Source organism: Colletotrichum paranaense (genome assembly GCF_030867605.1).
Source record: "Colletotrichum paranaense strain IMI 384185 chromosome Unknown Scaffold_9.1, whole genome shotgun sequence".
NCBI classification, from domain to species: Eukaryota; Fungi; Ascomycota; class Sordariomycetes; order Glomerellales; family Glomerellaceae; genus Colletotrichum; species Colletotrichum paranaense.
The window spans coordinates 480,138-507,653 of record NW_026848967.1 but is presented as its reverse complement, the minus strand read 5'-3'; the positions used below and the strand labels follow the sequence as shown (position 1 = coordinate 507,653).

Sequence of the window (27,516 nt, the reverse complement as noted above, 5' to 3'; positions counted from 1 at the left end):
CTCTCTTATCAACACTTTTTCTCGACAACATTCCCTCAGTCGCAAAGCAACGGGCGCTTGGGCTAGATCTCGACGTTCTTGGTCCGTAACATTCCTTCACTGGCGACAACGCCCTACGCCCTCGCCATCACAAGCCTGGGACTTACCAGAATAGCAGACCGAGAACAGACCGCCACGCCATCTCACCGAATTCCCCGACAACCATAGATTGTCAACACAAGCGGACAGACGGACGGTAGCGACTTACCCCCTTCCTTCGCCTTCCTCCCGCTCAAGAGGGGAATAACAAAAACACAATGCCCCCCTTGCGGCCCTGGGGTCCCATTTTCGAAGAGATTACTCTCCCGCAGAACAGAATGTCATCGACGGTCTTCTCGATGCTGCCAACATCTCTTCAGTCCCGGCTACCGCCTCTGCGGTCTATCCGCAAGAGCGCAAGCATGCAAACCCTCACCTCGAGCAGGCAATCACACACCCGCACCCTGTCGGGACTCGACGACGGCGTCCACAGAAATATTACGCAGGCGCGCCTCGTCTCCGAGAGCACGGAAGAGCAGCACATGAGCTTGGTGGCCACAGAGCATCGGACGTATGAGGTGCGATCGGCGGCCGAGAAGCATGAGCAGCAGCGGCAACAAACGGAACAGTATTATCAGCAACAGCAACAGCAAGCGTCTAGCCAATCTTCAAACGTAGATTGGCGCTTCGCCCAGCAAGGTGAGAGCCGTTGTGATATTGGTTGATGCCTCCGACTTACCTTTTGCTCCGCAGGACTTGCTTTGATCGCCGTCGCCCAAGATGAGTTGAGGCATCCGTCAAGGCGGCCGGCAGTCGATTTTGAGAGGAAAGCGTTTCTCGACGGCGTCGAGTACATCCTTAAGGCCCTTCCCAGCGACCTAAACGAACACGAGCTTCACCGACTACGCACGTCGACGCCCTCCAATTTCATCCCACCACCAAGTCCGAGCGGCCGGGCGTATTCTCCGTCGCGGGGTGCGAACAACGGCAGATCGATTCTTCACCGGGGCGTCCAAATCGCAGTCGTCAACATCTTCATCCTCATCCACCTGGCGCTGCCGTACATCATCCTCATGCTGCGGTTAGCGGCCCGCACGGAGAGGGAGTACCGGATATCGGAGAACCTTGTGGGTGCGGGCATGGGTCTCGCCAACGCGATCGGCAGCAAGGGAATGCGCATAACCGGGGCGCTGTACAACGTTGGCGACGGCAGGCTCGGGCAGGCTCTCACAGAGGCCGTTGCCTGGACGGTTGAGGGCCTCACGGGAGGTCTATCCGATGGTGTAGGCGAGGGCCTGTCCATCGTGGCGCCCAAGAGACAATGAGATGACCGGCATGAGGACATTTAACGCACTATGATATGGGAATTTTATCATATTTTTTCGGGTTTAGACTTTCGGCGTATATCTCCGTTTCCTTGTTTCTGGTTAGGTATGGTTGCTGCAAACGCAGGTACTTTTTCTCGGTGGAACATCTCTACTTGAAAGATTCAGTTAGACCAAGTGTGGGATGGAGCGGGCTCTACCTGAGCTTTACAATAGCTCACACTAGCTTGCTGGGTTGAGCTTAGCTAGGAAAGCCTCTTGTCATTTGCATCTCACTTGAAAGCTTACTTGACTAGGAGGTTTCCTGCGATGACCATAGAAATCGGAGTTTCGCCAGCGCATCGCCACGAAATGTCGGTGGTGCGCAAGGATTGGGTCATAGAGAAACTCATTTTCAACACTAATGAATCAACGACCTTTGGTTTTTGTTGGTGCAAACGAGTGAGAGTTGCTTCCCTCGAGAATCTTATGATAGATAAAGTACAGAGTAAGGGAAGACTAAGTTGAGCAGGGATACGGAGTACAGCAAACCGGCTACCCGCCATAAATTTGGCCAGACCTTCTACTGTCCGTTCTGACCGGTCTACAAAAGGGTGGTGGTTTGTCATACGACTCTGGCACATCGTTGGAACTTCAGTGTATGTTTGAGCAAAGGGAGTAGGCAAAGGTTCGTGATTGTTCACATTAGTTGAGGTTGAGTTGAGAGAGCCAAAGTATGAGTGCTCCGATGATAGACGCTAAAAGCTTGCCTCGCAGGGGTCGAAGCCGGAGCGCCCCGGGGCGCGTCAATGAGTGGCTGCTTCATCCCGTCCCCTGTTAGTCGCAGGAAAGACCCACCGAAAACCAAAGGAACCAACCGAAGCTCAGCGAAAACGTGAGTGATGGGCAGATAAGGCCGGGAAAAAATTCTTATCGGCTCGCCTCCTGTCTCCTAGCTCCTTCTCGCAATCCAACTGGCGAAAAAAGAGGACGACAGATTTGCATCCTACACACCCTCTTTCGCCCACTCCCTTTTTTTCTTTCTAGAACCAAAGAGCTGTATTGTATCGTCCTTTTTCTTCGGTAGCTACTGTTTTTAATCACTTTCTACAAAGACACATACATACAAATGTTTCGCCAATCCCTCAGGAGGTGCGCTCGCATCAGCGGCGCAACCTTCGCCGCCCCGGCTCTCCGAACGACCAGACCTGCCATCCTCCAGACAATCGCAAAGGCTCCAGCAAGCACGCTTCGCGTGCCACTCAGCATTAATGCGTTTAGACAGTACTCTAGCGAGGCCGCCAGCGCTGCGGCCGCGCCGGTCGCCGAGGATGAAGGAAACGCTTCGGGTCTGACGACCAAGTTCGCGGATTTGACGAAGTTGGGCGTTCACTCTACCCTTGTCGACACCATCACGAACAGAATGCGGTACGAGAACATGACGGACGTCCAGAGCAAGACCATCGAGCCTGCACTGAAGGGCATGGACCTGTAAGTCGAATTCAATCATCATCAGCGCGACTACGCCGTACAATATACTAACGCTACCTCACAGTGTCGCCCAAGCAAAGACAGGTACCGGAAAGACCCTGGCATTCCTCGTTCCCATTTTGCAGAGGATGATTGCGGCGGATCCGTCGCTCGCAACCAGAAAGGCTCGTTACCAGGCCAGCTCAAAGGATATTCGTGGGATCATCATCTCCCCTACACGTGAGCTTGCCGAACAAATCGCCCTCGAGGCCGAGAAGCTGTGCCAGGGCACGGGCCTGGTCGTCCAGCGTGCCGTCGGTGGAACACGAAAGGGCGAGATGCTGCACAAGACCCGTAGAGAAGGTTGCCACTTGCTCGTTGGTACACCCGGACGTCTCAACGACCTTCTCGAGGACCCCTACAGCGGAATTGAGGCACCTAACCTGGCTGCGATTGTCCTCGACGAGGCTGACCGCATGCTCGACGTCGGTTTCGAGAGAGAGCTGCAGTCTATCGTCGATCAGCTGCCCGACCCCAAGACTTCTGCGCGCCAGACTCTGCTCTTCTCTGCTACCATCCCCAAGAACGTCATCGCTCTTGCCCGCCAATGGGTCCGGCCCGACAACTTTGACTTCATACAGACCATTTCCAAGGACGACGTTCTCACCCACGACAGAGTTGATCAGCACGTTGTCCACTGCAGAGGCTGGGCCAATGTCTTCCCTGCCATGTACGAGCTCATCGACAAGGAAATCCAGAAGAGAACTGCCGACCGGGATCTGCTGCCCTTCAAGGCCCTTGTATTCTTGCCTACGTCAGCCTTGGTCGATCTTGCTGGCGATGTCGACATTACGATGAGAGGCGACCGTGACCGCGTCCAGGGATGGAGAATCCACTCCAAGCTCACCCAGGGTCAGCGCACGAAGGCTGCAGAGTTGTTCCGCAAGGCCAAGTCCGGCATCCTGTTCTCCACCGACGTTACTGCCAGAGGTCTCGATTTCCCCAATGTCACCCACGTTATCCAGATTGGCGCTACCTCAGACCGTGAGCAATACATCCACAGACTCGGCCGCACGGCTCGTGCGGGCAAGGAGGGTGAGGGATGGTTGATTCTCGCCGACAGCGAAATGGACCTTGCCCGCCGGGAACTGCAAGGCCTTCCCTTGAAGCCCAACAAGACGATCGAGTGTGCTCAGCACGACTTCACCAGCGGAGACGAGCCTACGGCGATTTGCGAGAAGGTGACCCAGGCTACTGCTCGGGTCGACCCCCAAGTCTTGGAGGTTGCCTACCTGTCCCTGTTCGGCCAGAACCGCGACAACGTTCAGGCCAAGGTTGACGAGCTCCGCGAGTGGTGGGTCAATGCCATGGAGCAGGACGATACACCCGCCCTGAGCGCTTCCACTATCGAGAAGCGTGGTCTGCGTAGAATCAGGGGTCTCAATGTCAGACAGCCGGGCTCTAGATACGGTAGCGACAGCGGCGGCCGTGGTGACCGTGAAGGCTTCAGCCGTGGTGGTGACCGCGGTGATCGTGGTGGTTTCAGCCGCCGCGAGCCCCGCGATGCTTTTGAGAAGATGGAGATGGACAGCACTAGCTCTGACCGCCGTTCCTCTGACCGCCGTTCAGGTGGTTTCAGCCGGGGCGGAGGACGTGGCTTTGGTGGAAGAGAGCGTCAACAGAGATCCTCCTGGTAAAGCAGAAGATGACGACACCAGCGCCCCGGAAGCGTAGTGGGCGCGAGCGGAGGAAAGAAGAGAACAACCAACAACGAAAGAAGCAAAGGCCCCAATGAATCGGAAAAGGTCTGTGAGATACGGAAGACGTTTTTTTAACGACCTCGGAAACTGAATTAGACATGTCACACCATACCCCATACCCAATCCCCCATCACCATCACCACCACTCCCCTTTCTTCCTGTTTTTAAGAGGGAAACAGGCTTGTATCATACCATTTTTGTAACGGAGCATAGGAAAAGGGGGGCTTTACTCGAGGGAGTTGTGCTTGTATTACCACCACCGGCATTGGGACAGAGCTATAGCGCCTCGAGAGAGATTTCAACTGTACGAGATTAACCGGGGTGATAAAAAGCTACACAATTGTAGCGCCATGTAAATAATACTGAGGGACATTGAATCTCCAAATCTCATCTTCAAAGATACAAACATTTAATCCACTCTTGTCTCGTGTGAGCTGAATACTACGTGATACTTTTCTCGATATCATTGATTCTAAGTCAAGACGGTGCTTATCTCTGTGTGCTCATCAGCTTAAATGGCAGCAATGGTCTGCCCTGCACGTACAGTTCCCTGGGCAGTTCATATCAGATCAGACTTGTATTGATTGCGAGTCCCATCAGCTCCAAGTAACGCCAGGCAAATGTTATTTTACAGCCATGTACGATTTTCCCAGAAAAGGGGTTGGCCAGGTCCCCCTTTCTGTTTCTGAAGATTATCACCATCCTCGTTATGTACGCGCGCGCCCGCCCTCTAAGAATTCCCTCCCAAACGCCCAAATATCAAAAGCCTAGAATGCGCGCCTCTTCCAAGAAAAGGGTATCAGCACCCCTCAAAACCCAAAACAAGATGGACTGATCATCGTGAAAAAGCACAAAGCTCATCTTTGGCCAACTCTCGCTTCCCGCTTTCACCGACCACCACCCAACAGCGCGTTGGCATCCCAGAGAAGAACCCTCTCATCCCAGCCGACGGTAGCCACCCACCCGCCAACACCAAACAGACACCAGTCGACACCGACAACGAACTCGGTATGCCTGTTCATAACCCCAACCTGCGCACCAATCTGCGCCCCGCCCGCAGGTCCACCAGCAGGCGGCGCATTCGACCGATCGTCCCACAACCGCACCGTCATATCATAACTCGCCGTCAACAGCAAATCGCTCGCGTGCGGGCTCCACGCCAGCCTGCGAACGGCGTACTCGTGGCCCTGCATGACGGCCACCGGTCCCGCCGTCGGGTTCCGAATGTCAAAGGTGCGCACGGCGCGGTCGACGCCGCCCGTGGCGATGACGGTGTCGCGGTACTTGTTCCAGTCGTGGGTGAGGACTTCTCCCGGGGCGGCGGAGGGGAAGGATGGGCCCGCGGCGTGGACGGGGATCATGGAGGTTAGGTGGTAGCGGGAGGATACCGGGGTGCGGAGGTCAAAGATGCGGATTTGAGAGTCGGAGGAGACGGAGGAGATGATGTGCGGGTTGGAGGGCTGGAAGGAGGCTGAGTAGGTGCAGTTTCCTACGGGGAGGGTGCGGAGGGAGTGGTCGCGGGTTGGGGACCACTGTAGCAGGTTGGTCAGTATATGATGGTCTCTCTTTTGGTGGGTTGGTGTTGTCCAAACATACCACTTTGATCGTGCCGTCCCACGAGCTCGAGACGAAGGTGTCCTTCGTGATGGGGCTCCAGTTGACGGAAAAGGTCTCGCGCTTGTGTTCGTGAAAGTTCATGACGGGGAAGTCCTTCACGCCGAGGTCGAAGAGCTTGATGGAGCCATCGCCGCAGGCAACGACGAGCTGGTTCTCGTTGATCTCGGACCAGGCGAGGTCATATTGCGAGTCGTTTGTGTCGAATCTGTTTTTGTCATGGGTTGTGTGAGTTACCAACCAAGGAGGGGGCAAAGATGCAGAAGGCGGGGGGGGGGGGGTAGACTCACGTCGTCTCGACTTCGATGCCTCGCGCCGTCAGCCCGAGGCAGAAGACGCGGCCGTTGCCGACGATGCCAAAGTTGGCCGACGATGCGACGGCGATGCGCGAGTCGTAGTAGGGCGAGTACTTTACGGCGTAGGGGTTGTAGCCCTGCGTGCGGAATTCGAGCATTGGGGCCATGGCGGGCGACGTTCACGCAAACGCAATGCGCGATGCGATGGGCCCGTGGTTTCTCTTTTCTTTGGAGTCCGTCGCTGGTCGAGAGCGAGGGAAAAGTAAGGTTTAGTGGTTGGCACAGGTAAAGGAAGGTGCTAAGGTACCGCTACAAACGCACACAGGAAAAGCATATGACGGCGGGACGGGATAGCTCTGGCCGGTCGACGGTTACATCACCGCGCCCGATCCGGGGTACCTCGGCAGACTGGGGGGGGGGGGGGGAAGCACCTAGGGCCAGGCGGGTTTGCGGGCAACGCCTCCAGTGGGCAGTGGGTGGTGTGGATGGCGGGGCAGAAGATGCAGCAAAGTTGGAGATGCGATTATCGGGGGCAGCATTTCCAAGGTGGGGGGAGTAGCACGTGCTTTCGCGCTACACACGCGCCTGCTCAGTACGCCCTTTGCAATGACACCTGCTAGAAACATGGGGTCCGGACCAGTGGGGTGCTTTTACTTCAGTCTTGGACTCGGATGATTCCCTTTCCAAAAACTTGAACGAGATCGGTGGGCATTTCCATCTCTCTTCATGACTTACATCGAGGTCGGTCTTTCGTGTCGTCCTCGACTATCTACGTCATGGACTCGTTTCTTATCAGGAAGAAACGGAAACTCACTGAAGAGGTGAAGCCCACGGAGGATGATGAACCGACCGAGGTGAAACTGGCTATCCTTTCATCTCTTCATCCAAATTTGGAGCAAGATGTACTGTTGGACGTGCTCTTAGCACACAATGGCTCTGTCACGGAATCGCTCGAGGCTCTCAAGGCGCAAATCCCGATCAAAAAGTCGAATGGAGTCAACGGTGCCCAGAGTTCCCTCCGGCACTTTGGTGTTAGGTCGGAAGATAGCAGCAACGGTCCGCAGCCAAAGAAGAAACTCATGTCCAAGAAGGGGGCCACGCTTCACCTGTACGATCCTGTCGACATTGCTGAACACACGCCGTGCACCGTCATCCACAACTTCCTTCCGCCAGAGGAAGCCAACGACCTCTTGCGAGAGCTCATGACGGAGGCAAAGTCTTTTGAGAAGAATGTTACCTTCAAACTATTCGACAACGTCGTGGCTAGTCCGCACACGTCGAGCTTCTACGTCGAAAGCTACGACGAGATTCAAACGCAGAAGACGGACTACCTCTACAACGGTGCCAAGCTGAGTGACATTCGCCGCATCACACCGCAGCTCATCAAGGTCAAACCGAAAGTCGCAGAGGCTGTGAATGAAGAGATTCAGACGAGAATTAAGACCCGCTACCCCGAGGGGAAGAAGCTTCGGTACCAGTCGCCTAACCCTTGGGCACCCAACATGGCCTTTGTGAACTGCTACGATGGGCCCCAGGAGAACGTTGGGTGGCACAGCGACCAGCTGACCTATCTCGGACCTCGCGCCGTCATCGGGTCGGTATCACTGGGCGTCGCGCGGGAGTTCCGCGTGCGAAGGATCATCCCCAAGGACGGCGGCGGCGAGAATGGAAATAGCACGACGATGACGGCCGAGGACGCCGACGCAGAGGGCCAGATCTCGATTCACCTCCCGCACAACTCCCTTCTCGTGATGCACGCCGAGATGCAAGAGGAGTGGAAGCACAGCATCGCGCCGGCGCAGGCTATCGACCCGCATCCCGTCGCCGGCAACAAGCGCATTAACATCACCTACCGCGATTATAGAGTCGACATGCACCCGCGACACACGCCAAAATGCGACTGCGGGATCCCATGTGTGTTAAGGGTCGTGCAGAGGAAGAAGGAGAACCATGGGAGGTACTTTTGGATGTGTCACGGGGGCAACGTGCCCGGCAAGGACAGTTGCTCGTTTTTCCAGTGGGCCAAGTTTGACGACGATGGAGCTCCTATATGGACCCATACGACCCGAAAGCTCAATTCTTGATTTCTTTTCAACGCCTCATCCTGATCGACTACGAAACAACCTCGACATCAAATGCCGCATCAGATATCACCGGTACACGCTGCTGTGTCCCTCAGGGGTTCACGTATCCAGGCTGATGCTCACCCTTGCCATCGATCTGGATAATCTTCAGACTCTTCACATCCACCCCGTCGAGAACCCGCGCGTTGACGGGATGCCTCGTCTTCGACTTCTCGTACCAGTACTGCGCCAGCTCCACCAGATTACTCTGCTCCTCCTCGCTCAGCGGGTTGAACTGGTTGGTGATCGGGACGCCGCAGTTCTTGCAAAACGTCTTTGCGAGAATGTGGTGTCCAAAGATGTAGCGGCCAATCTTGTCGTCGTCTCCCGTCAGCACGACTTGGTCGCTATTGGGGTACACCCAGACGTATCCATTCTGTTCAAGAAAGTTAGCACAACAATTTCCTTCCCCGATGCCGGCATTAGCAGGGCGGTGTTTGCTGACCCTTTCGCAGATGCTGCAGTTGCACTCGATGACTTCGTTTTCGTACGTCTCATCAATGGGCTTACTGACGACAGCCACCGTCAGAGCGCCGCAGTGGCAGCTGCCGGTGTAAACTTTGCCCCCCTCGACCTCGGCCGTCGGCCTGGGACCGTTGTGGGTGTGAGGCTCGTAGTTGGCGCCGTAAGACGCGCCGTCGTAACTGCAAAGGCCGGGTCAGCATTTTCGATCTGTGTAATTTGATGAACGACTTTTTGTGAGATTTGGGGTTGCATACGTCTTCTTCTCCAGTCCCCAAATATCGAGGTCTTGGATCGAGCGCACCTGCATAAATGTCAGCCCTAGTGCTTCTTCCCCCTCGGACAGATCTTGAGACGGCGCAGCAAGATTGCGAGATACTCACGTTTAGAACGATTCCGTTGGGGGAATCCGCCAGGATGGGCGTAGCACAGTTTCCGCAGAACTTTGAGGCCAAAGGTCGTCAGCATTACCGGACACCGACAGACCACAATTTCAAACTCATTGCAGAGAATCTTGTTCGTTTCCGCGTGTTCAGATCCCCGGGGCTCACCTTGTGCGTGATCTGGCCGGGACCAAAGTTGTACGTCGAGAGGTCATCCTCGGCGCCTTTGACGAAGCGTAGGTCGTCGCGTTGGGGGATGACCCAGAGGGTACCCTTCCTGGAACAGAGGCTGCAATTGCAGGCGCTGGCGGACTTGATCTCTGGGAGCTGGACCTCGTAGACGAAGGTCTTGCAGTGGCAGTTGCCGCGGTAGGTCTGCTTTGGCTCTTCGGCGGTGGTGGTCATGTTGGAAGATGGAAATGGTATTGATAACTTGTGTTGTGAGGAGGCTGTAGAATGTTTGTTGTGAGGGTGGAATGAATGAATTGGCATGAGATCACAAAGTCAAAAGAGACTATTTGCGCGGTTCTTTATAGATTCGATCTAAGAGCTTTTCATACCTCATAAACCTCACCGGGACGAAGCGAAGCTGACAAGTTGAGGGGGAACATCTATCCCTAGTGGGCGCCACAATTTGTTGAGACAAGCAAGTGGACTCAATCGTAACTTGGAACCAGGATACGTTCCTACAGGACAGGAGATGTAGAGACAGCGATTTTCGGGCGTGTCCATCGTCCACGAAACGGACAAGTCTATCGTCCGGACACAGGCTTTCGGCGCAAATAACTTTTGTCGCTTATGTTATCTTACTTTGCTGGTTGACGATCCCAAGAATTTGAGTCACCGACAGGACATGACCCCGGGGGGACCGTGAATATTGCTGACGGCAGGAACATGGTGTAACACGCGCGGGGTTCCTCGTCTCTGCAAAGTATCGTCCGTGAACGCCAAAGCTAGCAAGAGCTAGAATCTTACGAGGTAAGGGTGTAAGAAACTCTAGGGCCAAGCCACATACGACGCCTCTGCGCGCGATTGACTGGGGGAAACGCCAGATTACCACGTTGTCAGGTGACTTTGTACGCTTCATTTCCCTGGGGACCCTTAGTGTTTGCATTGGAGCAGTTTATACCCCGCACTAAAGAGGCGTTTCATACATCAAAGTCTGGCTAGATTACCAATTGCCTATTGCTTCGTGGAGGTTTCTCTTGTGGCTTGATGTGAGACATTCACGATATGCAAAGAGAGAGAGTTTGTGTATCAATTGTGCATCGTGCCTGCATCTTGACTACCGACATCTTCACGGCGTGTCCTTTCGTTGTGGCGCCGAGTCATCTTATTATCTTACAGCTGGGCATGCAAAACTCGGTTCAGCTGAGAATGAGATGAGACCTTTTTGGGAAGAGTGAGGTGAGGCTGGCGGGTAAGCGAAGCGTGAGTTGAGTAGACAGGCTGGAAGTAGGCAGCAGGCAGCAAGGAGTCTACGTCATACCCTGTTACTTTTCTTCAAGTGTACCTATCAAACTCAAGAGACGTGTTTGTTGGGGTGAAAGAATATTGATGGCCCATAGGTGCCTCAGTTGTTGAAGTTTCGTCGACGTGGGACTCTGTTGTGGCAAGCGAGAGCTGGGTCATTCGGAGTTGGTGATCTGGCATGTTGGGGGTGAAGAAAACGACGAACGAGAGGAAACGAACATTGGATGTAAGAGGCTTGGAAAGATTGTTGAGATGAAAGCGCCCACTTATCGGGAGGGTTTATGTCATCCTTCCGTCCGTCCGAACGGGACTTTAGGTGCCGTTACTGGGGCTCGGTGGGGAAGGGCGCCGTCGGCGTCGGAGGGATTTCGCAGAGAAAACAGAAGCTATTTCGACGTGTAGAAAGAGACGTGCATCCTTTTGTTTTCCTGTCTGCATCGAACACCGGATTCCGACACGTGATAGAGAGGTTTCGCTTCAAGCTCTGCATCCAGTTTGCCCATCGGACTTTAGCGGATGTTCAATGTCAGCGGGTCGAGTGTCATTAACTGCGGAGCGGAGGGTTCGCCCGACTTATACCCATCACCGATGACCGTCGGCCGATACAATGTCCGCGTGTGATTGTGACGAAATTACCCAGGTAAGTACTCAGTGGTATCGGCTATATCAACGGTAAAAAGGACCGAATGGTATCTTTTCTGTAACTTCTGGATGCTCCGATTTCGATCAATTCTTCGCGGCTTTATTCTACGTCTATCTAATGTAGTGCTCTGGCAGTAACTCATTAGTTTACGTCCAGAATCCCTTTAGTTTTCCTTCCGTCTGACGTAGATGGATAATGGAAACACGCGAAAGGCGCCATAATTACTCTCCATGCCTACTCTGTACATTATGTTCTTTCAATCTAACATGGAACGGTTTATAATCGCTTAATCAGTTACGCAGCAATATCTCCGTCCAATCGGCGGGATGCAAAAAACGGTCGCCAAGATCTGGGCACCAGGTCGAGTGCTCCCCAATTATCCCAAGTTCGTCTCATTTAAGGTAAGGAGATTTTCCCCCTCTCCATATAGAGAAATTTCGAATCACACCTCGCAAGCCCTGCACGCCAGGGATCAGCCGTCACTTATTAAGCTTACAGGTCCGAACCGGCTCCCGTAAACTCCGGGGCACCCGTTCCGCGGATGACAACCTTAATGCAACGGCTATTGTTCAAGGCCCCCATTCTAAAGTCTTGGAGACTTTGCCTCTTTTCCCCCCTGGAAGTCATCGAGCTGTCTTCCCCCTCTTCTCGATTTTATCCATCCCCCAGTCATCGCAGTCAAAGATGAAGCACCGTGTTGCTTCAACCGCGCGCCCCCCTTTCCACATTCCATTCATCCCGCAGGTGCCGCCAAGATTTGATCAACATCAGCAGGTTGCATTTCCAAGGAGGACGGCCGCCGATTCGTTCAAACGTCTTTTCTGAGACCTTTTCAACCTTGTTTCTCGTCATACCTGTATAAAGTGGAAACTCGCCTCTCCCTTTCAAGCTTCTATGCATTCATCCCAAGCTCCGTAGATTGCCCAAACCAACATTGCACAGGTCTTGGAATCAACTAAGGTTACCTTCCTTTTATAATTACCCCCCAGTCTCCTCCACCTTTTCATCTCTTGGGACCTGCTCTGATGGGAAGTCACCCGCCGGCAGTTTGTTGCATCGCGTACTACGTGATTTGGCTTGGCGGCGCAGGAAAGGGAGTCCTAGGACCTTCGCAACAAATGTAGCTTAAGCCAAAGTGACAAAGGTTGATCCCATCACATCCTCGGTCTTCGGCTACGTGCATGGGATAGATGGTCCCAGGGGAAGTATAGATCTACCTTCCGTTGTAGTTGCAGGGTGATCCTGTCTAGTGTAAAGGAATGTTCTCCGTAGTCTATGCAATACACGACGGTCTGCCGGCACTTTGCTTTGAACGAACATGCCGCGGAATACAGGGAGGACGGATGGTGGCCAAGATCTACAACATTGTCATTCCCCCGCTCCCGGTCTGCCAGGATCCAGGGAAGAGAGTCAGTGTGATGATCCAGGTCTAGTATTAACGATCTGTAAGGCAGTTGGGCAGGCGAGTTCGGATGGAAACCGCTTCCGCGCTGCTGCCCCTACCATGAATTTTTCGTGTTAATGATGTAGAAAGCTGGTCCTTGCCTTCTTGGCCCCCCAGTTTTCGTCTTAAAGAGCGGGAAGGACGTCGATTTCCCTTCCTTAGTTCTGGCTCCGCTTGCTGTTCTCGTCTCTAGGCTCTACCTTATCCATACTCCTCACCTCCAGTCTGTGGATTGAAGTCTCGAGGCGTGCTCCTCGTCTTGCTTTCCAGAACATCGCAGTTGGCCTCCGTCAGGTTGTCGTTCTGCGACGATCAGCTAGCACGTAGCCCTCCCTAGTGAATACTCGCGGCTGCTCTCGCCACGAATCGATACAATGGCACCCATCACATCCCTCGCAGCGTTTGCTGCCGCGGGCGCAGCTCTGTTCTCGACAGTCGCCGCTCAATGCGCGAACCTCACTCCCGTCGCGCAACCCCAGCTGGCCGCGGGATACAGCTCCAAGCTCATCCTTAACGGGCTGTCAAGGCCCCGCAGTCTGCAGTTTGACACTCTGGGCAACCTGCTCATCGCCGAGCAAGGAGGCACGGGTGTCAAGTACGTCAAGCTCACAGACAACGGCGGAGTAAACGTCTGCGTGGCTTCTCAGAAGACCCTCATATCCAACACGAATGTAGGAAGCCGAGCCATCCCGTCTGCCTCTTCATGACCAACGCAGCAACTGACCTGTCCTTGTCTAGCTCGCTCATGGCTTGGCCCTGTCTGCCGACGGCAAGACCATCTATGCGGCAACGGCGTCCGAAGTGTTCGCGTACCCTTACGACGCTGCTGCCGGCACTGTTGGACAGGCGAGGTCCATCATCAACGGCATGACGCAGACTGGCCACCAGAGCCGCACGTTGCTGATCCCTAAAGATAAGCCGAACGTCTTGCTAGTTTCCCGCGGCTCCGCTCCGAACCTTGACCTTCCAACCGCCGAGGCTTCATCCGGCCGCAGTCAAATTCGTGCCTTTGATCTCACGAAATTGACGGGCAGCGCTGTGGACTACACGACGGGAGAACTCTTTGGGTGGGGACTGCGAAACAGTGTTGGTGTTGGAGAGAACCCCCTGGACGGAGGCATTGTAAGTGCCTGGTGCATACTCGCAGAGCCTTCAGTCAGCTAATGTTATTTCAGTGGTCTGTCGAGAACTCTCTGGACAACATGGACCGCAAAGGAGTGGACATTCACAACGACAACCCTGGCGAGGAACTCAACTACCACGGCAGCTACAGAGCTGCGTCGAACCCACAGAAGGGTGCAAACTATGGCTACCCCAACTGCTTCGCCGTCTGGGAGACCAGCACCGTCACGGGCGTACCCAACGTGAAGGTGGGAAGCCAGGTTATCCAGGGAAACGCCACTGGCAGCGTCACAGACCAGTACTGCCAGACTGTTCCCACACCACCGCGGCTCACTTTCCAGGCTCACATGGCGCCGCTGGATATCAAGTTCTCCCCCAATGGATCATCCGCCTACATTTCCTTCCACGGCAGCTGGTGAGTGCTTCCGGATTGTGGACGTGATGCAACAAACGTTAACGATGTTTACAGGAACCGCTCTCCCGGCGACGGCTACCGTCTCAGCAAAGTCGACTTTGGTGCCAACGGACAGCCGCTTGCTGCGTCTACCAGCAAGACGGCCGAGGTTAGAGTTGCGTGGAACGTCAACAACGCTGTTTGCCCCGGAAGCTGCTTCCGGCCTGTTGGCCTTGCGTTTGACAAGAAGGGCAGGTTGTTTATGCTTAGCGACTCTACTGGCGAGCTTTTCGTTCTTACGGTGCCTGCTTAGAGTTCGGGCAAGCCGTGCCACCGTCATAGTTGAGAACGGTAAAGAATGGTTTCATGGCCGGAATTGAGTGAGCTCTTTGCGAAGAGATGGGCGGATTGGAAGGGGATTTCTTGCACATAGTTATCTTAGCCAGCCTGGCAATGACGATATTCTGACAAAGCATTCGGAGTGAGACGCTGATTGACAAGGGAAACGCTGCGTGTCAAACGAGTCAAACGAAACATTTCCTCTCAAGTCGTAATGAGGTTCCCCAAGACACAGGCAAGCGGGGAAGTTGGCTGTTGAACTTAATAGTGGTTGCTGAGCAGCAACGCAGAGCTCGACCCCTGCCTCGGCCCGGGCTTTCAGTGGACCAAACGGGGGGTTTCCCACAGTCCAATAGGCGCGCTGAGCTATCCCGTTTTGCACCCAGTTGGGAAAGGCGCCTTTTGTGGCACCCACGCCAGAATCCGTGTTTCCCGCGATGATGTGCGCCAGGCAGGCACGACAGGCACAAGTGGAAGCCTTTACTTCACTTGTCAGTATAGTGTGTACCTTAGGTACTTGGGTTACAGGCAGGCGCAAACTGCGGGTGGTGTCGCGCAGACGCAACTAATGGCGCAGCGCTCCAATCACACATCGCATGCCCGCCCTTCAGTCTCACCCGTCCCGTCCCTCCGCGACTTCCATCCATCCATCCATTCTCTTCCATGAATCCCATCCATCCCTCCCTCGTCTCCCGCCTACTTCTCTCACCCAACAGCCTTGCTAAGCAATCCGCTTCCCGCATTCTTTCCTGATGGGACTGAACCATCGCCTCAGACATTAAATTTGCCATTTCTCGGCCCGTCATTTTCGTGGACTGATCCACGGATTAGAGCGACATTCTTCTTGTCGCCATCGACTCGGCGCCCCTCGGCCAAGCACTCGGAATCTGTCTCAGGCTTTGCGACGCTGCAACGTCGGAGCCAAAGCCGTTCAACCCAAAGACCGCCGACGCGCGCGCTCGCTGTTCGGCACAACCTTGGGCTACTAGCCTGAATCCTTTCGTTTTCCAACGTCTTCGCGTGCATTCCCATCGCCACTTGGCCGCATCATCCGACAAACATTTGCGACAACTCTCACGAGCCGTGCAGACAGCCCTACGAACAAACGACCGATCCGATCCACCGTCACTGCGTACCTGCAGGCGACTTTTGCCCTACGACTGCGCGCGAGTCTAACCGTCGCGCCACGGACCATACGCCATCAAGAAATCACGCCTCATCCCAAGCTTTTCTGACATAAGGCGCTCGCGCGCGCGAGAGAGAGAGAACGATGCCCCTCCTTCCTCGCCAAACCACCACGAACGGCGTCGTCGTCGTTCCCGCCACGTACGGCGGCTGGTCGAGCCTCGGCGCCGGTGCGATTGTGGGTATTACCCTCGGCGCCGTCGCAGGGTTTCTGCTCGTGTTGTGGATGGTCTACACCTGCCTCAACTTTGGCCGGCCGGTAGAGGCCTCGTCGTCGTCGGTATACACGGGTACCGCGTCGGTCGTCTCGGTGCGGCGGCAGCGGTCAAAGAGCCGGCATCGCCACCGTAAGCATCGCAGTCCGCGGGCGAGGGTGATTGCGACGGAGGAGGTGAGGGTTAGGGAGAGCGTGAGCAGGCCGCCGGCACCGGGCGGTCCGATTATTGTTGAGGCAGCGCCGCCGCCGCCGATGCAAGAGCGGAGACATAGTCGAGCTCCGCCGCCGAGGATCGTGACGGATGATGAGGAAGACGAGGTTGTGGTGATTGAGGAGCATTCGCCGTCGGATAGAAGGAGACGGCGCCATAGTAGCTCGCGGCGGCACAGTCACCGGGGAGAGAGCCGGCGTGGGAGCCGGGACTACTGAGGTGTTGGCCTAGTTACCTATCCAACGTACAAAATCGCGTTGTTCTTTTTTTCTTCCTTTTTCCTTTCTAGCGACTGGACTTTTGTTGGGACCTTGTTTGTAATAGATTCTGCTACGGTGCTGTGAGTGCGGCATATTCACGTGAGCGATGAGCGATGTTGTACGAACCTTTTTTGTCGATATGGATGGATGGATGATATGCTAGGGCGATTGTACGTCAGACATGGATGGGCACATGGATACCGGGCATACCGATCGGAGCGGGAAGGGAATGACTAGGAAAGATGGGGGAAGTGTCAGATGGAAGATCAAAGTGTGGGGTGACTCCGGACAGCAGGATGGTGCCGAAGGACGTGTTCGGTTTCGATACATTACCATACGCTGGGAGGGGATCTTGGATGATCTTGAATTACTTCCCGAATACGGCGGATTAAGGTGATCCCATGATCGGGTTATCGCGCCAATGGATGGGCAATTGTGGTGCTGGTGCTGCCTCGGTAGCCGGTGCGCGATGTGAGGAGGCTGCTATATTCCGGGCGTCGTCACATTCTGTCTTGCACACATGAGACCGGACATCTGAAGGAAATAGCGGGGGATTCGAGGTTGTTTTTTGAGTGATGAGGTGGAAAGGCGATTGATACCAAGGCACGGATATATAATTTGGACTACTTATTCTTTCCATTTCATCTGATTGCTCCTACTTACTGAAGCCATTGACGAAATGCCAAGGCCAAAGCCGTCAGTTTACTGATCACTGAAATATCGCACCTAAGAGTTATTGCCGGTTGCTTGCAGCCGTAGCATCGTCGTTCTTGGGAACCTGCAGCCAGGGTAAGGTACTGCAAGGTGTAAGTACTAAAGATCGACGATGATCTGAGCAATAGCTAGGTGGATGCCAGGTACCTTGCTTGTAAGCTCTTCCCCGTCAAGTCAAGCTAAGGTACTACAGTAAGTAAATAATGCACTGGTAAGTGCTGTCCATGGGATTGGCCAATGACGGCAGCAGGAGCCGCATTTCACATGCTTTCCCCGGACTTGTGTGGAGGGTACGCCATGCTCCCAAATAGTTTCAGAATGACATCACCCTGCGAGCTTCGGCTTCCCGGACGTGGGTAAGAGCGCCACAACTTCCCACACCTCAGGTACGAGATAGGTATCCAATTCTTCACGAGACAAATCAAACGATCGGGCACAGGCACGTTCCTAATCCGGCAATTGCGGACCAGACTTGCTCTCCAATTCCGATTCTGCCACCTTCGACGCCAGGTACTGTACCCAAGGTACCTCTCACCACCTCACCTCTAGGAGCTCTAGGCGTTTGGCTTGTGAGACATCATAGCTCCCATCTCCATCCTTCCCGCGGCCGACATATAGCTCCGAGTGCCTAGCTCAGGCGCCCTCTCCCTCCCTTTTAACGTTTGACCTTTCCCTCCCCTTTTCCATCGTCTCTGTGCGTTTCCCTGTGACGTTGATCTTTTCCCACCCAAAACTCGAACGGCTGTGTTCTTCTCGAACACAGGATAAGAGCACCTCCCGCTCTTCCCACGCAAACATTACGAACCGGATTCCACTTGAGCATCGGTGAACTCAACAAGACCAATCGATCCGTTCAGAAGCTTGAAGTAGACACTCTACGACTTTTGAGCTCCACACGGCAAATAATAATACGTTTTTCTCGACTTGACGCTGACACGAGCGCAAGATGGATCATCCAGGTACGCAGACGTCACCCATACACATAACACTCCCGAGAAGACGGCAACGCCTCGCTGCCAACACCTGTATCAACCCCAGCTGCAGATCACGGCCCAGGATGCCATCCCCCAAGCCTGCAACCCAACAGCTATGAACTTTTCAGTCTTGAGCCGTTGAGCCATGTTCCCTTCCTTGTTTCTGCACGGCCTCCCATATTAGCTAGACAAATCGAAAGTGTCCCCCTTACTGACAAACACCCGACTATAGTCAAGGAGATCAAGACCGTCATCCGGGACCTGGTCCAGGGATCCCCAGAGAAGCAGCAGAATGCCCTCTATTCCAACTTCACCGAGGACGCCTCCTTCACCCACCCATTCTGCCATGTACCGTCCTTTGGCAACATCCAGATCCCGTTCCTCTTCACCATCAACTCGCGTTGGTTGGTCCTCATGATTTACCGCTGGTACCGCATCTTGAGCCCCAATATTGAAATGGAGATTGAGTCTTCTGGTATGTTCTATGCCTGGCCAGCTATCTCTCAGCAGAGAAGCTGTACTGGGGAGCCTTTTTACAAGAGAGATAAGACATGCTAACCCCCTTACAGTCCAAGACCAAAAAACAAACTTGCTCTACGTCAAGATGCGCCAAGACTTCCGCCTATGGTTCGTTCCCTTCTACTCGGCACCCGTCGACTTCGTCGTTGTCCTCCGCCTAGAGACCCGCACAATCGACGCCAACGGCAACCCGTTGCCTCGCGGCTACGGTGACGACGCCTCCGTCGGCACCCGCCAGCGCCAGTTCATCGTCAGCCAGGAGGATCACTACCAGGTCGGCGAGTGGCTCAAGTTCATCGCTCCCTTCTTCGGGTACTGGGCCTGGCACGCCTGGACCCTCTTGGCAACTGCGATGTGCGTTGTCGGCGCCTTCTTTGGATATCCTCTCACCTTGCTCTTTGGACAGATGGCTCGGCCCAACAGTAACGGTAACGGGCAGGAGAGTAAGCGGGAGTAGGATGACGCAGTCGATACTCTGTTTATCTTTTTTGGGGACCTTGAGGATAACCTAGCAGGAGTGGCTGATGAGGTGTCAGAAGAGTCTGGGTGTTGGCTGTGCGAGGGTTGAGCCATCTTTGAAGTATGGATAATCAAGCTGGCATGGTGTTGGGTTTGTAACATTAGTAAAGACTTGCCGGTACGGAATCGTGTACGTTTCACAACCCCTGTTAGGGTATTGGACTTTTGAGCTACGCAGCTATAAGTTTGACTTGATTGTACTTGTTGTGCACATCAGCCCATGTAAAAGTAACAAAATTCATCGTCGGCCAGTCCAGCCAATGTAGAAAGCTGAGCTGTAGTGAAGTAGCTCCCCAGGGGAGCTCCCACTCCGACCCGCCTCATCCCATCCGACTATAGCACGACCCACCAGCACCTGCACTCTCTCCTTACCTCGTCGTCCCCTTCCCACCGCCTTCCTCCCTTCCTCGAACTCCCAAAGTTACCTACCTAGGGGATCTAATCCCCTTTCTCGTCACCGGCACAGCAGCACCCGTTCACGTCGGCGAGGTCAGGTCAAGCTGTGTGCGAGGTAGTCGGGTTGGTTAAAAAAAAAAAAAAAACGAATACTCCAATGAACTCTGAGGGGCGCGTTGTTCCATTTCGGGCAGTGGCGTGGAGTTCTGGTCGAGTTTATTCCCCGTCCTTTCCTTTCCTTTTTTGGTTTTGCCTGAAAAGTAGTTCATGTATAATGGCGGTGAGAGGTTTCTGATTCGACTTTGGTCTTGCGTTGCTCGGTAAGGTACTGACGCTTTCTCGAATGTCACGACACGATCAATCTGGCGATGAGAGAGAAGGAGGCGAATCCAATATCCATTTCCTCACTTAGTCCAATAAGGGGATAACTAAGTAGAAGAACTGACGAGTCTCGCCGGCTCTCCTCCCTTCACGCTCACTACTTCACATCTAACCCCCCCTTCCCTTCCACTCAACTCGCTTTTCTGGGTATACCAAATCAGACTGCAAGCAACAGATTTTCCTTGCGCCCACGGAACCAGCCTCCCTCCCCCATTTTCCGTCTCAACACGAAACCACTCTCGCCGTTCATTTTTGAGTATGTCCATCCACGCAATATACATCTGACCGCACCGAGTTTTCCTTTTTGTGTTGTGAGTTGAACAAGATCTGATGCCCTCCTTTTGCCAATCCGGTTCGTAAATAGTAAAAAAATAAAAAAAGGTCTTGCCTGCCATCCCTGCTTTTTCTGATCCGTTTTCGGGCTGTGTCCGTATCTTTCGTACGGGCATGGTTCGTCACATTATAATATACTGTAAGTCATGAAGCCCGGCTGGCGTCTTCCTCTCTCATACAGAGAGGATATGGCGTGTCCGGCACGGAGGCGTCAACTGGGATTTCTCCCAGAGGCCGCCGGCGTCGTGACCTATACACACACACGCCAGCCCTTCCATTTTTGGCGTTTCCCAGCCGTTTTCATTTTGTGTTGGTATCATCATAAGGGCTAGTAATGCATTTCTAGCACGGAGGCGTCATCGTGGAACAATCTCTTTCCAAGAGGCCGCCGGCGTCGTGCCATTTTCTCTTTTCTCTTTCTTTCGTTTTTGGCTTGTCTCATCCTCTTCACATCCCGTTTCGCCCATTAGCGTTGCCGTTTGGACCCTGCTGCTGATCCGGGGACTGTTGCTGTTGCTGTTGCTGCGCCTGTGACTGCTGCTGTCCTCCAAAGAAGAAGCCGTCGAAAATATTCATCTGCTGGCCTTCGCTGAAGTCGTGGTGCATGTTATCCCAGTTGATGCCGAATCCCAGGTCAAGCTGCGGCGTCGTCACATCCCCGGACCCAGCGAGCTCGCCGTTGGGGTTACCACCCTGCAAACTCTGGAAGAAATCCATGGTTTGGATGTCTGGGTAGTCGGCTACGCCATACGATGACGACCCTTGCTGCTGCTGCTGCTGATTCAAAAAGGATCCGCCGCTACTGGTTCGCTGAGTCGCCACACGACGAGGCACTGGCGGCGAGGCCACGAAAGAAGGGTCGATTTCCGAGGGGCTGCCCTGGCTGGGGGCCATCATATTGAAGTCCGTTGCGCGCGGAGAATGGCGTGGTGGGAGGTCACCGGCAACAGAGAGGCTTGGCGACGAGAGGGTATCGGACAGCGCCATGTCCATCTGGAAGTTGCCCTGGCCCGACGACTGGTGTTGCTGGTGGCGGCGGCGAGGTGCGACGCTCGCAGTCGACGTCGATGCCCCGTCGCCTGAGGCGGAGCTCCACTCGAATTGTCTCTCACGCATCTTGCGTGGGGGCACCGAGTTGAAGCCCCCGGTCGAGTTGGCCATCTTGATGGTGGCCTTTGCGGTGCGGTCAAAGGCGTCGCGGCAGGTCTCAGCCGGTGGACACTTGTCGATCAGGTCGGTGAAGACAGACTTGGCCGCCAGGATAGTGAAGTCGACTTCGTCCATTGTCTGTATCATTACGGATTAGAGCTATTTCGATTGATTTCAAAATCAGAGAAATCGACTTACCAGTCGGCTTCTGACAATAGGCGAGTGCCAGATGGCGTAGAGGTAGGATATGCCAGCCATGAAAAGATGATGAGTTGACAGATACGTATAGCTGACCAGCCCGCTCAAGTGCAGCTGACGGTAGATACGAAGAATCTTTTGCCCGGCTTCGGCGACCTTGAGATAGATCCTGTCCTCGTCCTCCCGTAGCTCCGCCTGGAACGCTGTCGGGCTGTTCACTTCGGTGGAGGTGTTGTACTCGCCCTCGAACATGGCGGGCACGCTCAGGCTCTGGCGGTAGAGCATGATGATGGCCTGCCAGTAGTTGAGCTCCAGGAATTCGGTCGAAAACGCCACACCCGTCTCTTCCCGCGTCGGCGCTGAGTTCTTCCACTGGTACAACCTGCGGTCGATGTCGATGCGCCACGAGCGGAAGGAGTCGAACTTGACGAGAAACGGCGACGGCAGGTGAGTGTGCATGTCCGAGTTGGTCAGGTTCTGGCCCGAGGCCCGCACGACTTGTGTCTGGTTATATTGCAGCACTTGGAGGATCTCGGATTGCAACAATCGCAGCTTGAAGTAATGGTAAGCTACGTGCTTGTAGCTCGGTTCGGATGAGTCGGCAGGCATCTCCAAGAATCCAGTCGATGCGATGTACTGATCATCCAAGAGCGAAGGAAATTCGGTCGTGATGACCTGGTCGCTGATGCCGAATGGTCGTCCGACGCAGGTGCTCACTAGTCGATCCAAGGAGTAGGTGCACCACCAAAGCCTCCGCCTCATGTCGCGGATGTAAAGTCGTCGGCCCCTCTCGCGTGACTGGGCGTTCCTCGCTTCGTTGACTTCGCCGTTCTCATCCTTGATTAGATCCCGCATTGCCGGCTCTACGTCGCTTCCGTCTTCGTAGTGCAAGCCAAGATCCACAGCCAAGCGCACAGCAACGCCGATGATGTACCTGTCAACTTGTCAGCATCACTACTCATAATACGCTCGGCTGGGAGGGGACACAACTCACCATAGACCGGGGGGAACGGGTCGGAGGAGCGCAAAGTTGGCCAACAGCAGCACAGCTTGCAACACCTCCAACCCACCGCCGCTATTACCTAGACAAGCCTCAAGATGCACGATGGCGCTCGCATGGTACTCCTCTGGCTGTGCCTGGCCGAACTTGTTCGTATCCGCTGGATTGCGCGGTCCGGCACCCGAGCCTTCGGATTTCACAGGCTCGCCCACAATCACACCGCATCCGATTGCGAAGACCATATTCAGCATGTATAGCTCCCGAGCTCCCTTTGGCCCACTCGGATCAGCGTACGCCTGGTCGAACATTTGCATAAACTCCCCTCGGTGCAGAATGGGGATCTGAGGATTCGCGTGCTCAAAGTAGAGGGTCACAAGCCTCATTCCCACATCCTTGTCAGGGAAGTTTGCTGGCCGGATCGTGGGTTTCGTGTGCAAACCAAAGAAGGAGTCGCGCATAGATGTCCCGCTGCCGATCGGTAAGCCCTTGCCACCAATCCGATCCTGCGTTCCGTTGTGATCCGACACGGAGTATTGCACAGCGGCGAACACTACGCGGTTGAAGGAGACCCCTGAAGCCGACGCTAGTGATCGTGGTTTCGATGGGCTGACTATATCAAGCATTCCCGTACCACCGCTTTCTGCCTTTTTGGCCTTCTCCAAGTCAGGGCGGTGTATGTTATTCTTCGCTGGCCCAGGTCCATCATTGCTCTCGGAGCGTGCCGAGGGAGCAACCTCAGTCGTCGATCTCGCGATCTCGGCGCCGGGACGTGAGCAGAGCTCCAGGTTCTCGGCTGGTGGGAAAGGTATGTTCTGGTTGGCGAGAAGTGCCTCTAGCTGCTCCACGCGGGTTTCTAGGTAGAATACGTAGCTTTACGACTCACATTATTAGCACGCAGTCAACGATCGAGGTGATAATGCTACTGCGCACACATGCGCGCGCACTAAGCAACTCCAGGCACGGATACGCTACACGGGCAAGTAGTCCATACCTTCTGGGAATTTCCTTCTTCGTGATGGGGTCGTAGCCCACGCACGCAACGCCGGCCTTTGCGCAGCTGGCACAACTGGGAAGCTTCTGGTCGCATCTGTTCTTCCGTAGGCGACAGCGATTGCAGGCGCTCACGTTGCGGAAGTTGCTGCTCTGGCCTGCTTTTCCTCCTCCGCCTCCTCCATTCTTCTCAGCTGAAGTCAGAGCCGCGCCGGCATTGGCCATCGGGTCATTCTGTTCGGCTGCGGACGGGCTCTGGTCGATGCCAGCGGAGGGGGGCGGGGAGACGTCGACATCGTAGGAGCCTTGGCGCGGGCGCTTCGTCGGCTTGAGGGTGGGTGATGGCGGTGAATGAGCCGGCATTGTGTAAGGTGAAGGTCTCTTGATCGGACGGTACTAGTCGGCTTTTCGGAGAGAAGAGACGGGGCGGGGAAGGTTGGGACGAGGATAGGGTTGAGACTGAGTGCCGGAGGCGCGGCTACCGGCCAGTCGGGGTGAGTCGGGGGTGGTTTATAGAGCCGACTCTAGATGATGTAGAGAGGAGGAGAAACGGGTCGTCCTGTAGACTTCTTGGTGAGCGCAGGTCCCTCGGCCAGGACTGGCGAAAGGTGCGGTTGCGAGAGGGAGTAGAAAGAGGGGAGAGTGAAGGTGGGAAATGCTGGACGTCGGTGAGGCATACAAAAGTGTTGGAACCAGGCTGTTATCGCGACGCTATCTTGACTTGCACAGTGACAGCTGCACACATCATTCGGCAGTGGGCACAGACAGTTGGAAGAAGGGACCTCTTGTCTCGTCTACCCAACCCCAGTGGACTAAGGCGGCGCTAGAGGCAAGGGTCGGTTCTAGGCCGGACAGACGACGAAGAAGATGAGGGGGGTTTCTCTGCAACGGGGTGGCGGCGGGCCTAGGAAAGGCAGAGGCAAAGGCGACCGGGACTGTGAAGGTCACGAAGTATATACAGATTGGCAGGCGAGATCCTTCAGCTGGGATCGCTCTGGATGTTGGGAATCTGACCGAGATTCAGGTCAAGACTGCGCATGTCGAGTCGGTCAGAGAACAGGCGGAGAGCGGACGGCGGAAGATGGCGGCGGCGGCGGGATGGTGCATACAAGCGAGAGGGAGAGATAGATAGGCCCAGTAGCTTGTTTGGAGGATGGGAAAAGAGACAAAGTGATTCAACGGCGGTGGGAATTCCCGCACAAGACAAAGGCCAAGCTACCTCGACAACTCGAGCTGGAGCTGTGGGATATGCGCGGTGATAGGTGAGCCGTGAAGAAAGAGGCGGGCGGGCTAACTGCGACGTTATGGGGAGGCGGTCGGTGAAATGACAAGAGCACCCACCCCAAACTGTAGTAAGGTGAGGTAAACAGGACGGATAGGCAGGCGCGGGCAGCTTGATGGACAGAATGCGCTAATCAGAAGGGACCAATCTGCAGCCGGCGATATTGGTTTTCGTTGACCTAAGCACCTGTTTTTTTTTTTCCATCCTCCAGCTGATAAGGAATGGCAGGAAGGAGGGTCCATCGCACTCGGCCGGTTAGTTTGTGGTGCGCCTGCACAGAAAGTGGAGGTCTCTGGAGACAGCTGGAAAGTTGAAGTAGTCAAGCCACAGGTGAGAAGTGACTGCGCAACTTACAGCATTACTCTTCTTCATCATTAACCAACTCCATCTACCTTACCATTCAGCTTGACGGGCCGGACAGAGAGCTTGATAAGTAATCAGCCACAAGAGACTGGATACGATCAACAACCAAATCTCTTATTCATCTTGATCTCTGTCGTGCCCCCACTCTCCCCCCTCAAGCCACCACAACTCCCCAAACGAGAACGAGCGAACAAGACAGCGTACGGTGCCTTACTAAGGAATGCGAATCCTCCCCCTCTGTGAATTTCTCTGGAGTCTGTATGAGTATGTAGACTGGTCCGACTGTCCCCCCCCCCCCCCGGCACGACGACATACACCAAGTACACCAATCATCGAGATCCTGGCCGGCAATGCCTCGTTTGGGAACTCCATCCCGCGCTGCCGCATCGGCCTGAGCCTTTTGGCGCGCCCTCGCTTGGCCATGATGGCCGCCGGGTATCAGTTGACCATACCCTTGGAAACCGAGCTAAAAAAGCCAATTGCTTTGCTCTCATTTGAAACTTGGCATTGGTTCCCTTTTTACGAGGGTCCAATTCACTCTCTTACACACCTGTGTGCGTGTGTGCCTCTTTATCAGAACCAGAACCAGAAGGAGAAGGGGCCCCTTATCTATCCGTCGAATCCGGGACCGTTTACGATTGTGGGAGGGCGCCACACCATTAGAGGGTGCCTTCTTCCTCCGTAGGTATCGGCCGCCACCTCTGACTCTCTGCTAACTTCATCTCTGAATCGTCCTCTTCCCTCCTCCCTATACAATATCGCGGTGTTGTGACGTCGGTAGGATCATTATCCATACCACCTTACTAATCGAGTTTGAAGTCGCCGCCCACTTCACGATGTGCCCGAGATGGCACTCGAAATACGTAATTGCCATCCGTCGTTTTGGATTGACCAAACTTCAATCTCGCCAACCGAAACCCTCGACGTTGTCATCTACCGTTCATTTGCCCCCAAATAGCAATACCGAGGTCCCCTCGGTTCTCAGAGTCTACCGTATCTCACGTATCCACTCCCCAGCGCCAACGCTCCAGCATAGGCTTAGTATAGCTTTGCGAACGGACGGGGATTCTCCAATCCATCACAAGTCACAACCCGTTCGCCGTTATCGATCACTGTAATCTTGGTCCCTCTCTCCTGTCACGAGATCCAATATCCACACAGCATTGTTGGTACCCGTCCAATGAGCGATGCCAACACTGACGACCAACGCGCATGTGAAGACCCCCACAAGTATTTAGCCCAGCTGTCTTACAATCTATCTCACGATGACGGCTTCACAATCGAGCTTCAAGGGAATGGAAACATGACGGTATTCAAGGCATCATCCGCCCAGCGCCAATCTCTGGTTCCGATTTCTTTTCTTCTAATTCCTCTGTCTTCTGGTCCCCTTCCCTCTTACCATCCCGCTGCCACCCCACAAACCCGTTGGGGAGCACCGTACCAAACTGCCTCATCTTTCGGATGAACCAAGGCCGGAAACCTGTAGACAGTAGTACAATAAGGTAGGCGCCTAGGACAAGGTAGTTGTATCATGAGACCGGGATGGGATCCGGGGAACCGCCTTCACATGAACCCTGCGAAATTTCATTTGGAGACCTAACCTTACCCCGGGTTTTTCTTCAAAAGACAAAAAAAAAAAAAGAGTAAAAGAGCAATTACTTGCTTCACACCCCGCGAATGTGTCTCACGCCCGCAAACCGCTCAATCCCATGTACGAGCATGTACGTCACCAATGTTTCGCTTGGCGCTGAACAGAAACCGCCCGAGAGAAAAGACGCCGCGGCCTTCAAACTCACTCATGAGGCATGTCGGGGTACGCAGGTCATTGGGGGTTTGTCAGTCACCACTGGGGTTGTAAGTTGTCACGGTTATCATTACAGTTGTAATCAAAGGTGTTTGTCAAGGAGTTGTTCTCCCATCAATTCTCTAAGAAATAAGCCATCATTAAAACATCAAGAGCAGCTAGACCTTTGCAAGTCT

General features: G+C 54.5%; 9 protein-coding genes across 9 annotated transcripts; 6 read left to right on the top strand and 3 right to left on the bottom strand.

Moving 5' to 3' along the window:
* Nucleotides 1-296: 296 nt before the first annotated feature.
* CPAR01_10922 (uncharacterized protein) lies at nucleotides 297-1,343 on the top strand (the record flags this gene model as incomplete). The annotated part of the gene is made up of 2 exons (XM_060495182.1): nucleotides 297-717; nucleotides 772-1,343. The coding sequence occupies 2 exons, from the start codon at nucleotides 297-299 to the stop codon at nucleotides 1,341-1,343; spliced, it is 993 nt and encodes a 330-aa protein (XP_060345530.1).
* Nucleotides 1,344-2,451: 1,108 nt separating this feature from the next.
* Nucleotides 2,452-4,489, top strand: CPAR01_10921 (DEAD/DEAH box helicase; the record flags this gene model as incomplete). Its single annotated transcript, XM_060495181.1, has 2 exons — nucleotides 2,452-2,813; nucleotides 2,878-4,489. 2 exons carry the CDS (start codon nucleotides 2,452-2,454, stop codon nucleotides 4,487-4,489), a joined length of 1,974 nt encoding a protein of 657 aa, XP_060345529.1.
* A 950-nt stretch (nucleotides 4,490-5,439) lies between these two features.
* CPAR01_10920 (WD repeat domain-containing protein) lies at nucleotides 5,440-6,629 on the bottom strand (the record flags this gene model as incomplete). The annotated part of the gene is made up of 3 exons (XM_060495180.1): nucleotides 5,440-6,084; nucleotides 6,149-6,374; nucleotides 6,457-6,629. The coding sequence occupies 3 exons, from the start codon at nucleotides 6,627-6,629 to the stop codon at nucleotides 5,440-5,442; spliced, it is 1,044 nt and encodes a 347-aa protein (XP_060345528.1).
* A 609-nt stretch (nucleotides 6,630-7,238) lies between these two features.
* On the top strand, nucleotides 7,239-8,546 carry CPAR01_10919 (GRF zinc finger; the record flags this gene model as incomplete). Its single annotated transcript, XM_060495179.1, has 1 exon — nucleotides 7,239-8,546. The coding sequence occupies one exon, from the start codon at nucleotides 7,239-7,241 to the stop codon at nucleotides 8,544-8,546; it is 1,308 nt and encodes a 435-aa protein (XP_060345527.1).
* A 91-nt stretch (nucleotides 8,547-8,637) lies between these two features.
* CPAR01_10918 (glutathione-dependent formaldehyde-activating enzyme) lies at nucleotides 8,638-9,835 on the bottom strand (the record flags this gene model as incomplete). Its single annotated transcript, XM_060495178.1, has 5 exons — nucleotides 8,638-8,961; nucleotides 9,031-9,229; nucleotides 9,305-9,351; nucleotides 9,431-9,490; nucleotides 9,599-9,835. 5 exons carry the CDS (start codon nucleotides 9,833-9,835, stop codon nucleotides 8,638-8,640), a joined length of 867 nt encoding a protein of 288 aa, XP_060345526.1.
* A 3,529-nt stretch (nucleotides 9,836-13,364) lies between these two features.
* On the top strand, nucleotides 13,365-14,819 carry CPAR01_10917 (uncharacterized protein; the record flags this gene model as incomplete). The annotated part of the gene is made up of 4 exons (XM_060495177.1): nucleotides 13,365-13,661; nucleotides 13,729-14,112; nucleotides 14,166-14,527; nucleotides 14,582-14,819. 4 exons carry the CDS (start codon nucleotides 13,365-13,367, stop codon nucleotides 14,817-14,819), a joined length of 1,281 nt encoding a protein of 426 aa, XP_060345525.1.
* A 1,296-nt stretch (nucleotides 14,820-16,115) lies between these two features.
* Nucleotides 16,116-16,676, top strand: CPAR01_10916 (uncharacterized protein; the record flags this gene model as incomplete). Its single annotated transcript, XM_060495176.1, has 1 exon — nucleotides 16,116-16,676. The coding sequence occupies one exon, from the start codon at nucleotides 16,116-16,118 to the stop codon at nucleotides 16,674-16,676; it is 561 nt and encodes a 186-aa protein (XP_060345524.1).
* A 1,702-nt stretch (nucleotides 16,677-18,378) lies between these two features.
* On the top strand, nucleotides 18,379-19,382 carry CPAR01_10915 (uncharacterized protein; the record flags this gene model as incomplete). Its single annotated transcript, XM_060495175.1, has 3 exons — nucleotides 18,379-18,391; nucleotides 18,432-18,881; nucleotides 18,976-19,382. The coding sequence occupies 3 exons, from the start codon at nucleotides 18,379-18,381 to the stop codon at nucleotides 19,380-19,382; spliced, it is 870 nt and encodes a 289-aa protein (XP_060345523.1).
* Nucleotides 19,383-21,001: 1,619 nt separating this feature from the next.
* Nucleotides 21,002-24,254, bottom strand: CPAR01_10914 (fungal specific transcription factor; the record flags this gene model as incomplete). The annotated part of the gene is made up of 4 exons (XM_060495174.1): nucleotides 21,002-21,841; nucleotides 21,902-22,835; nucleotides 22,896-23,771; nucleotides 23,893-24,254. 4 exons carry the CDS (start codon nucleotides 24,252-24,254, stop codon nucleotides 21,002-21,004), a joined length of 3,012 nt encoding a protein of 1,003 aa, XP_060345522.1.
* Between the last annotated feature and the right edge of the window lie 3,262 nt (nucleotides 24,255-27,516).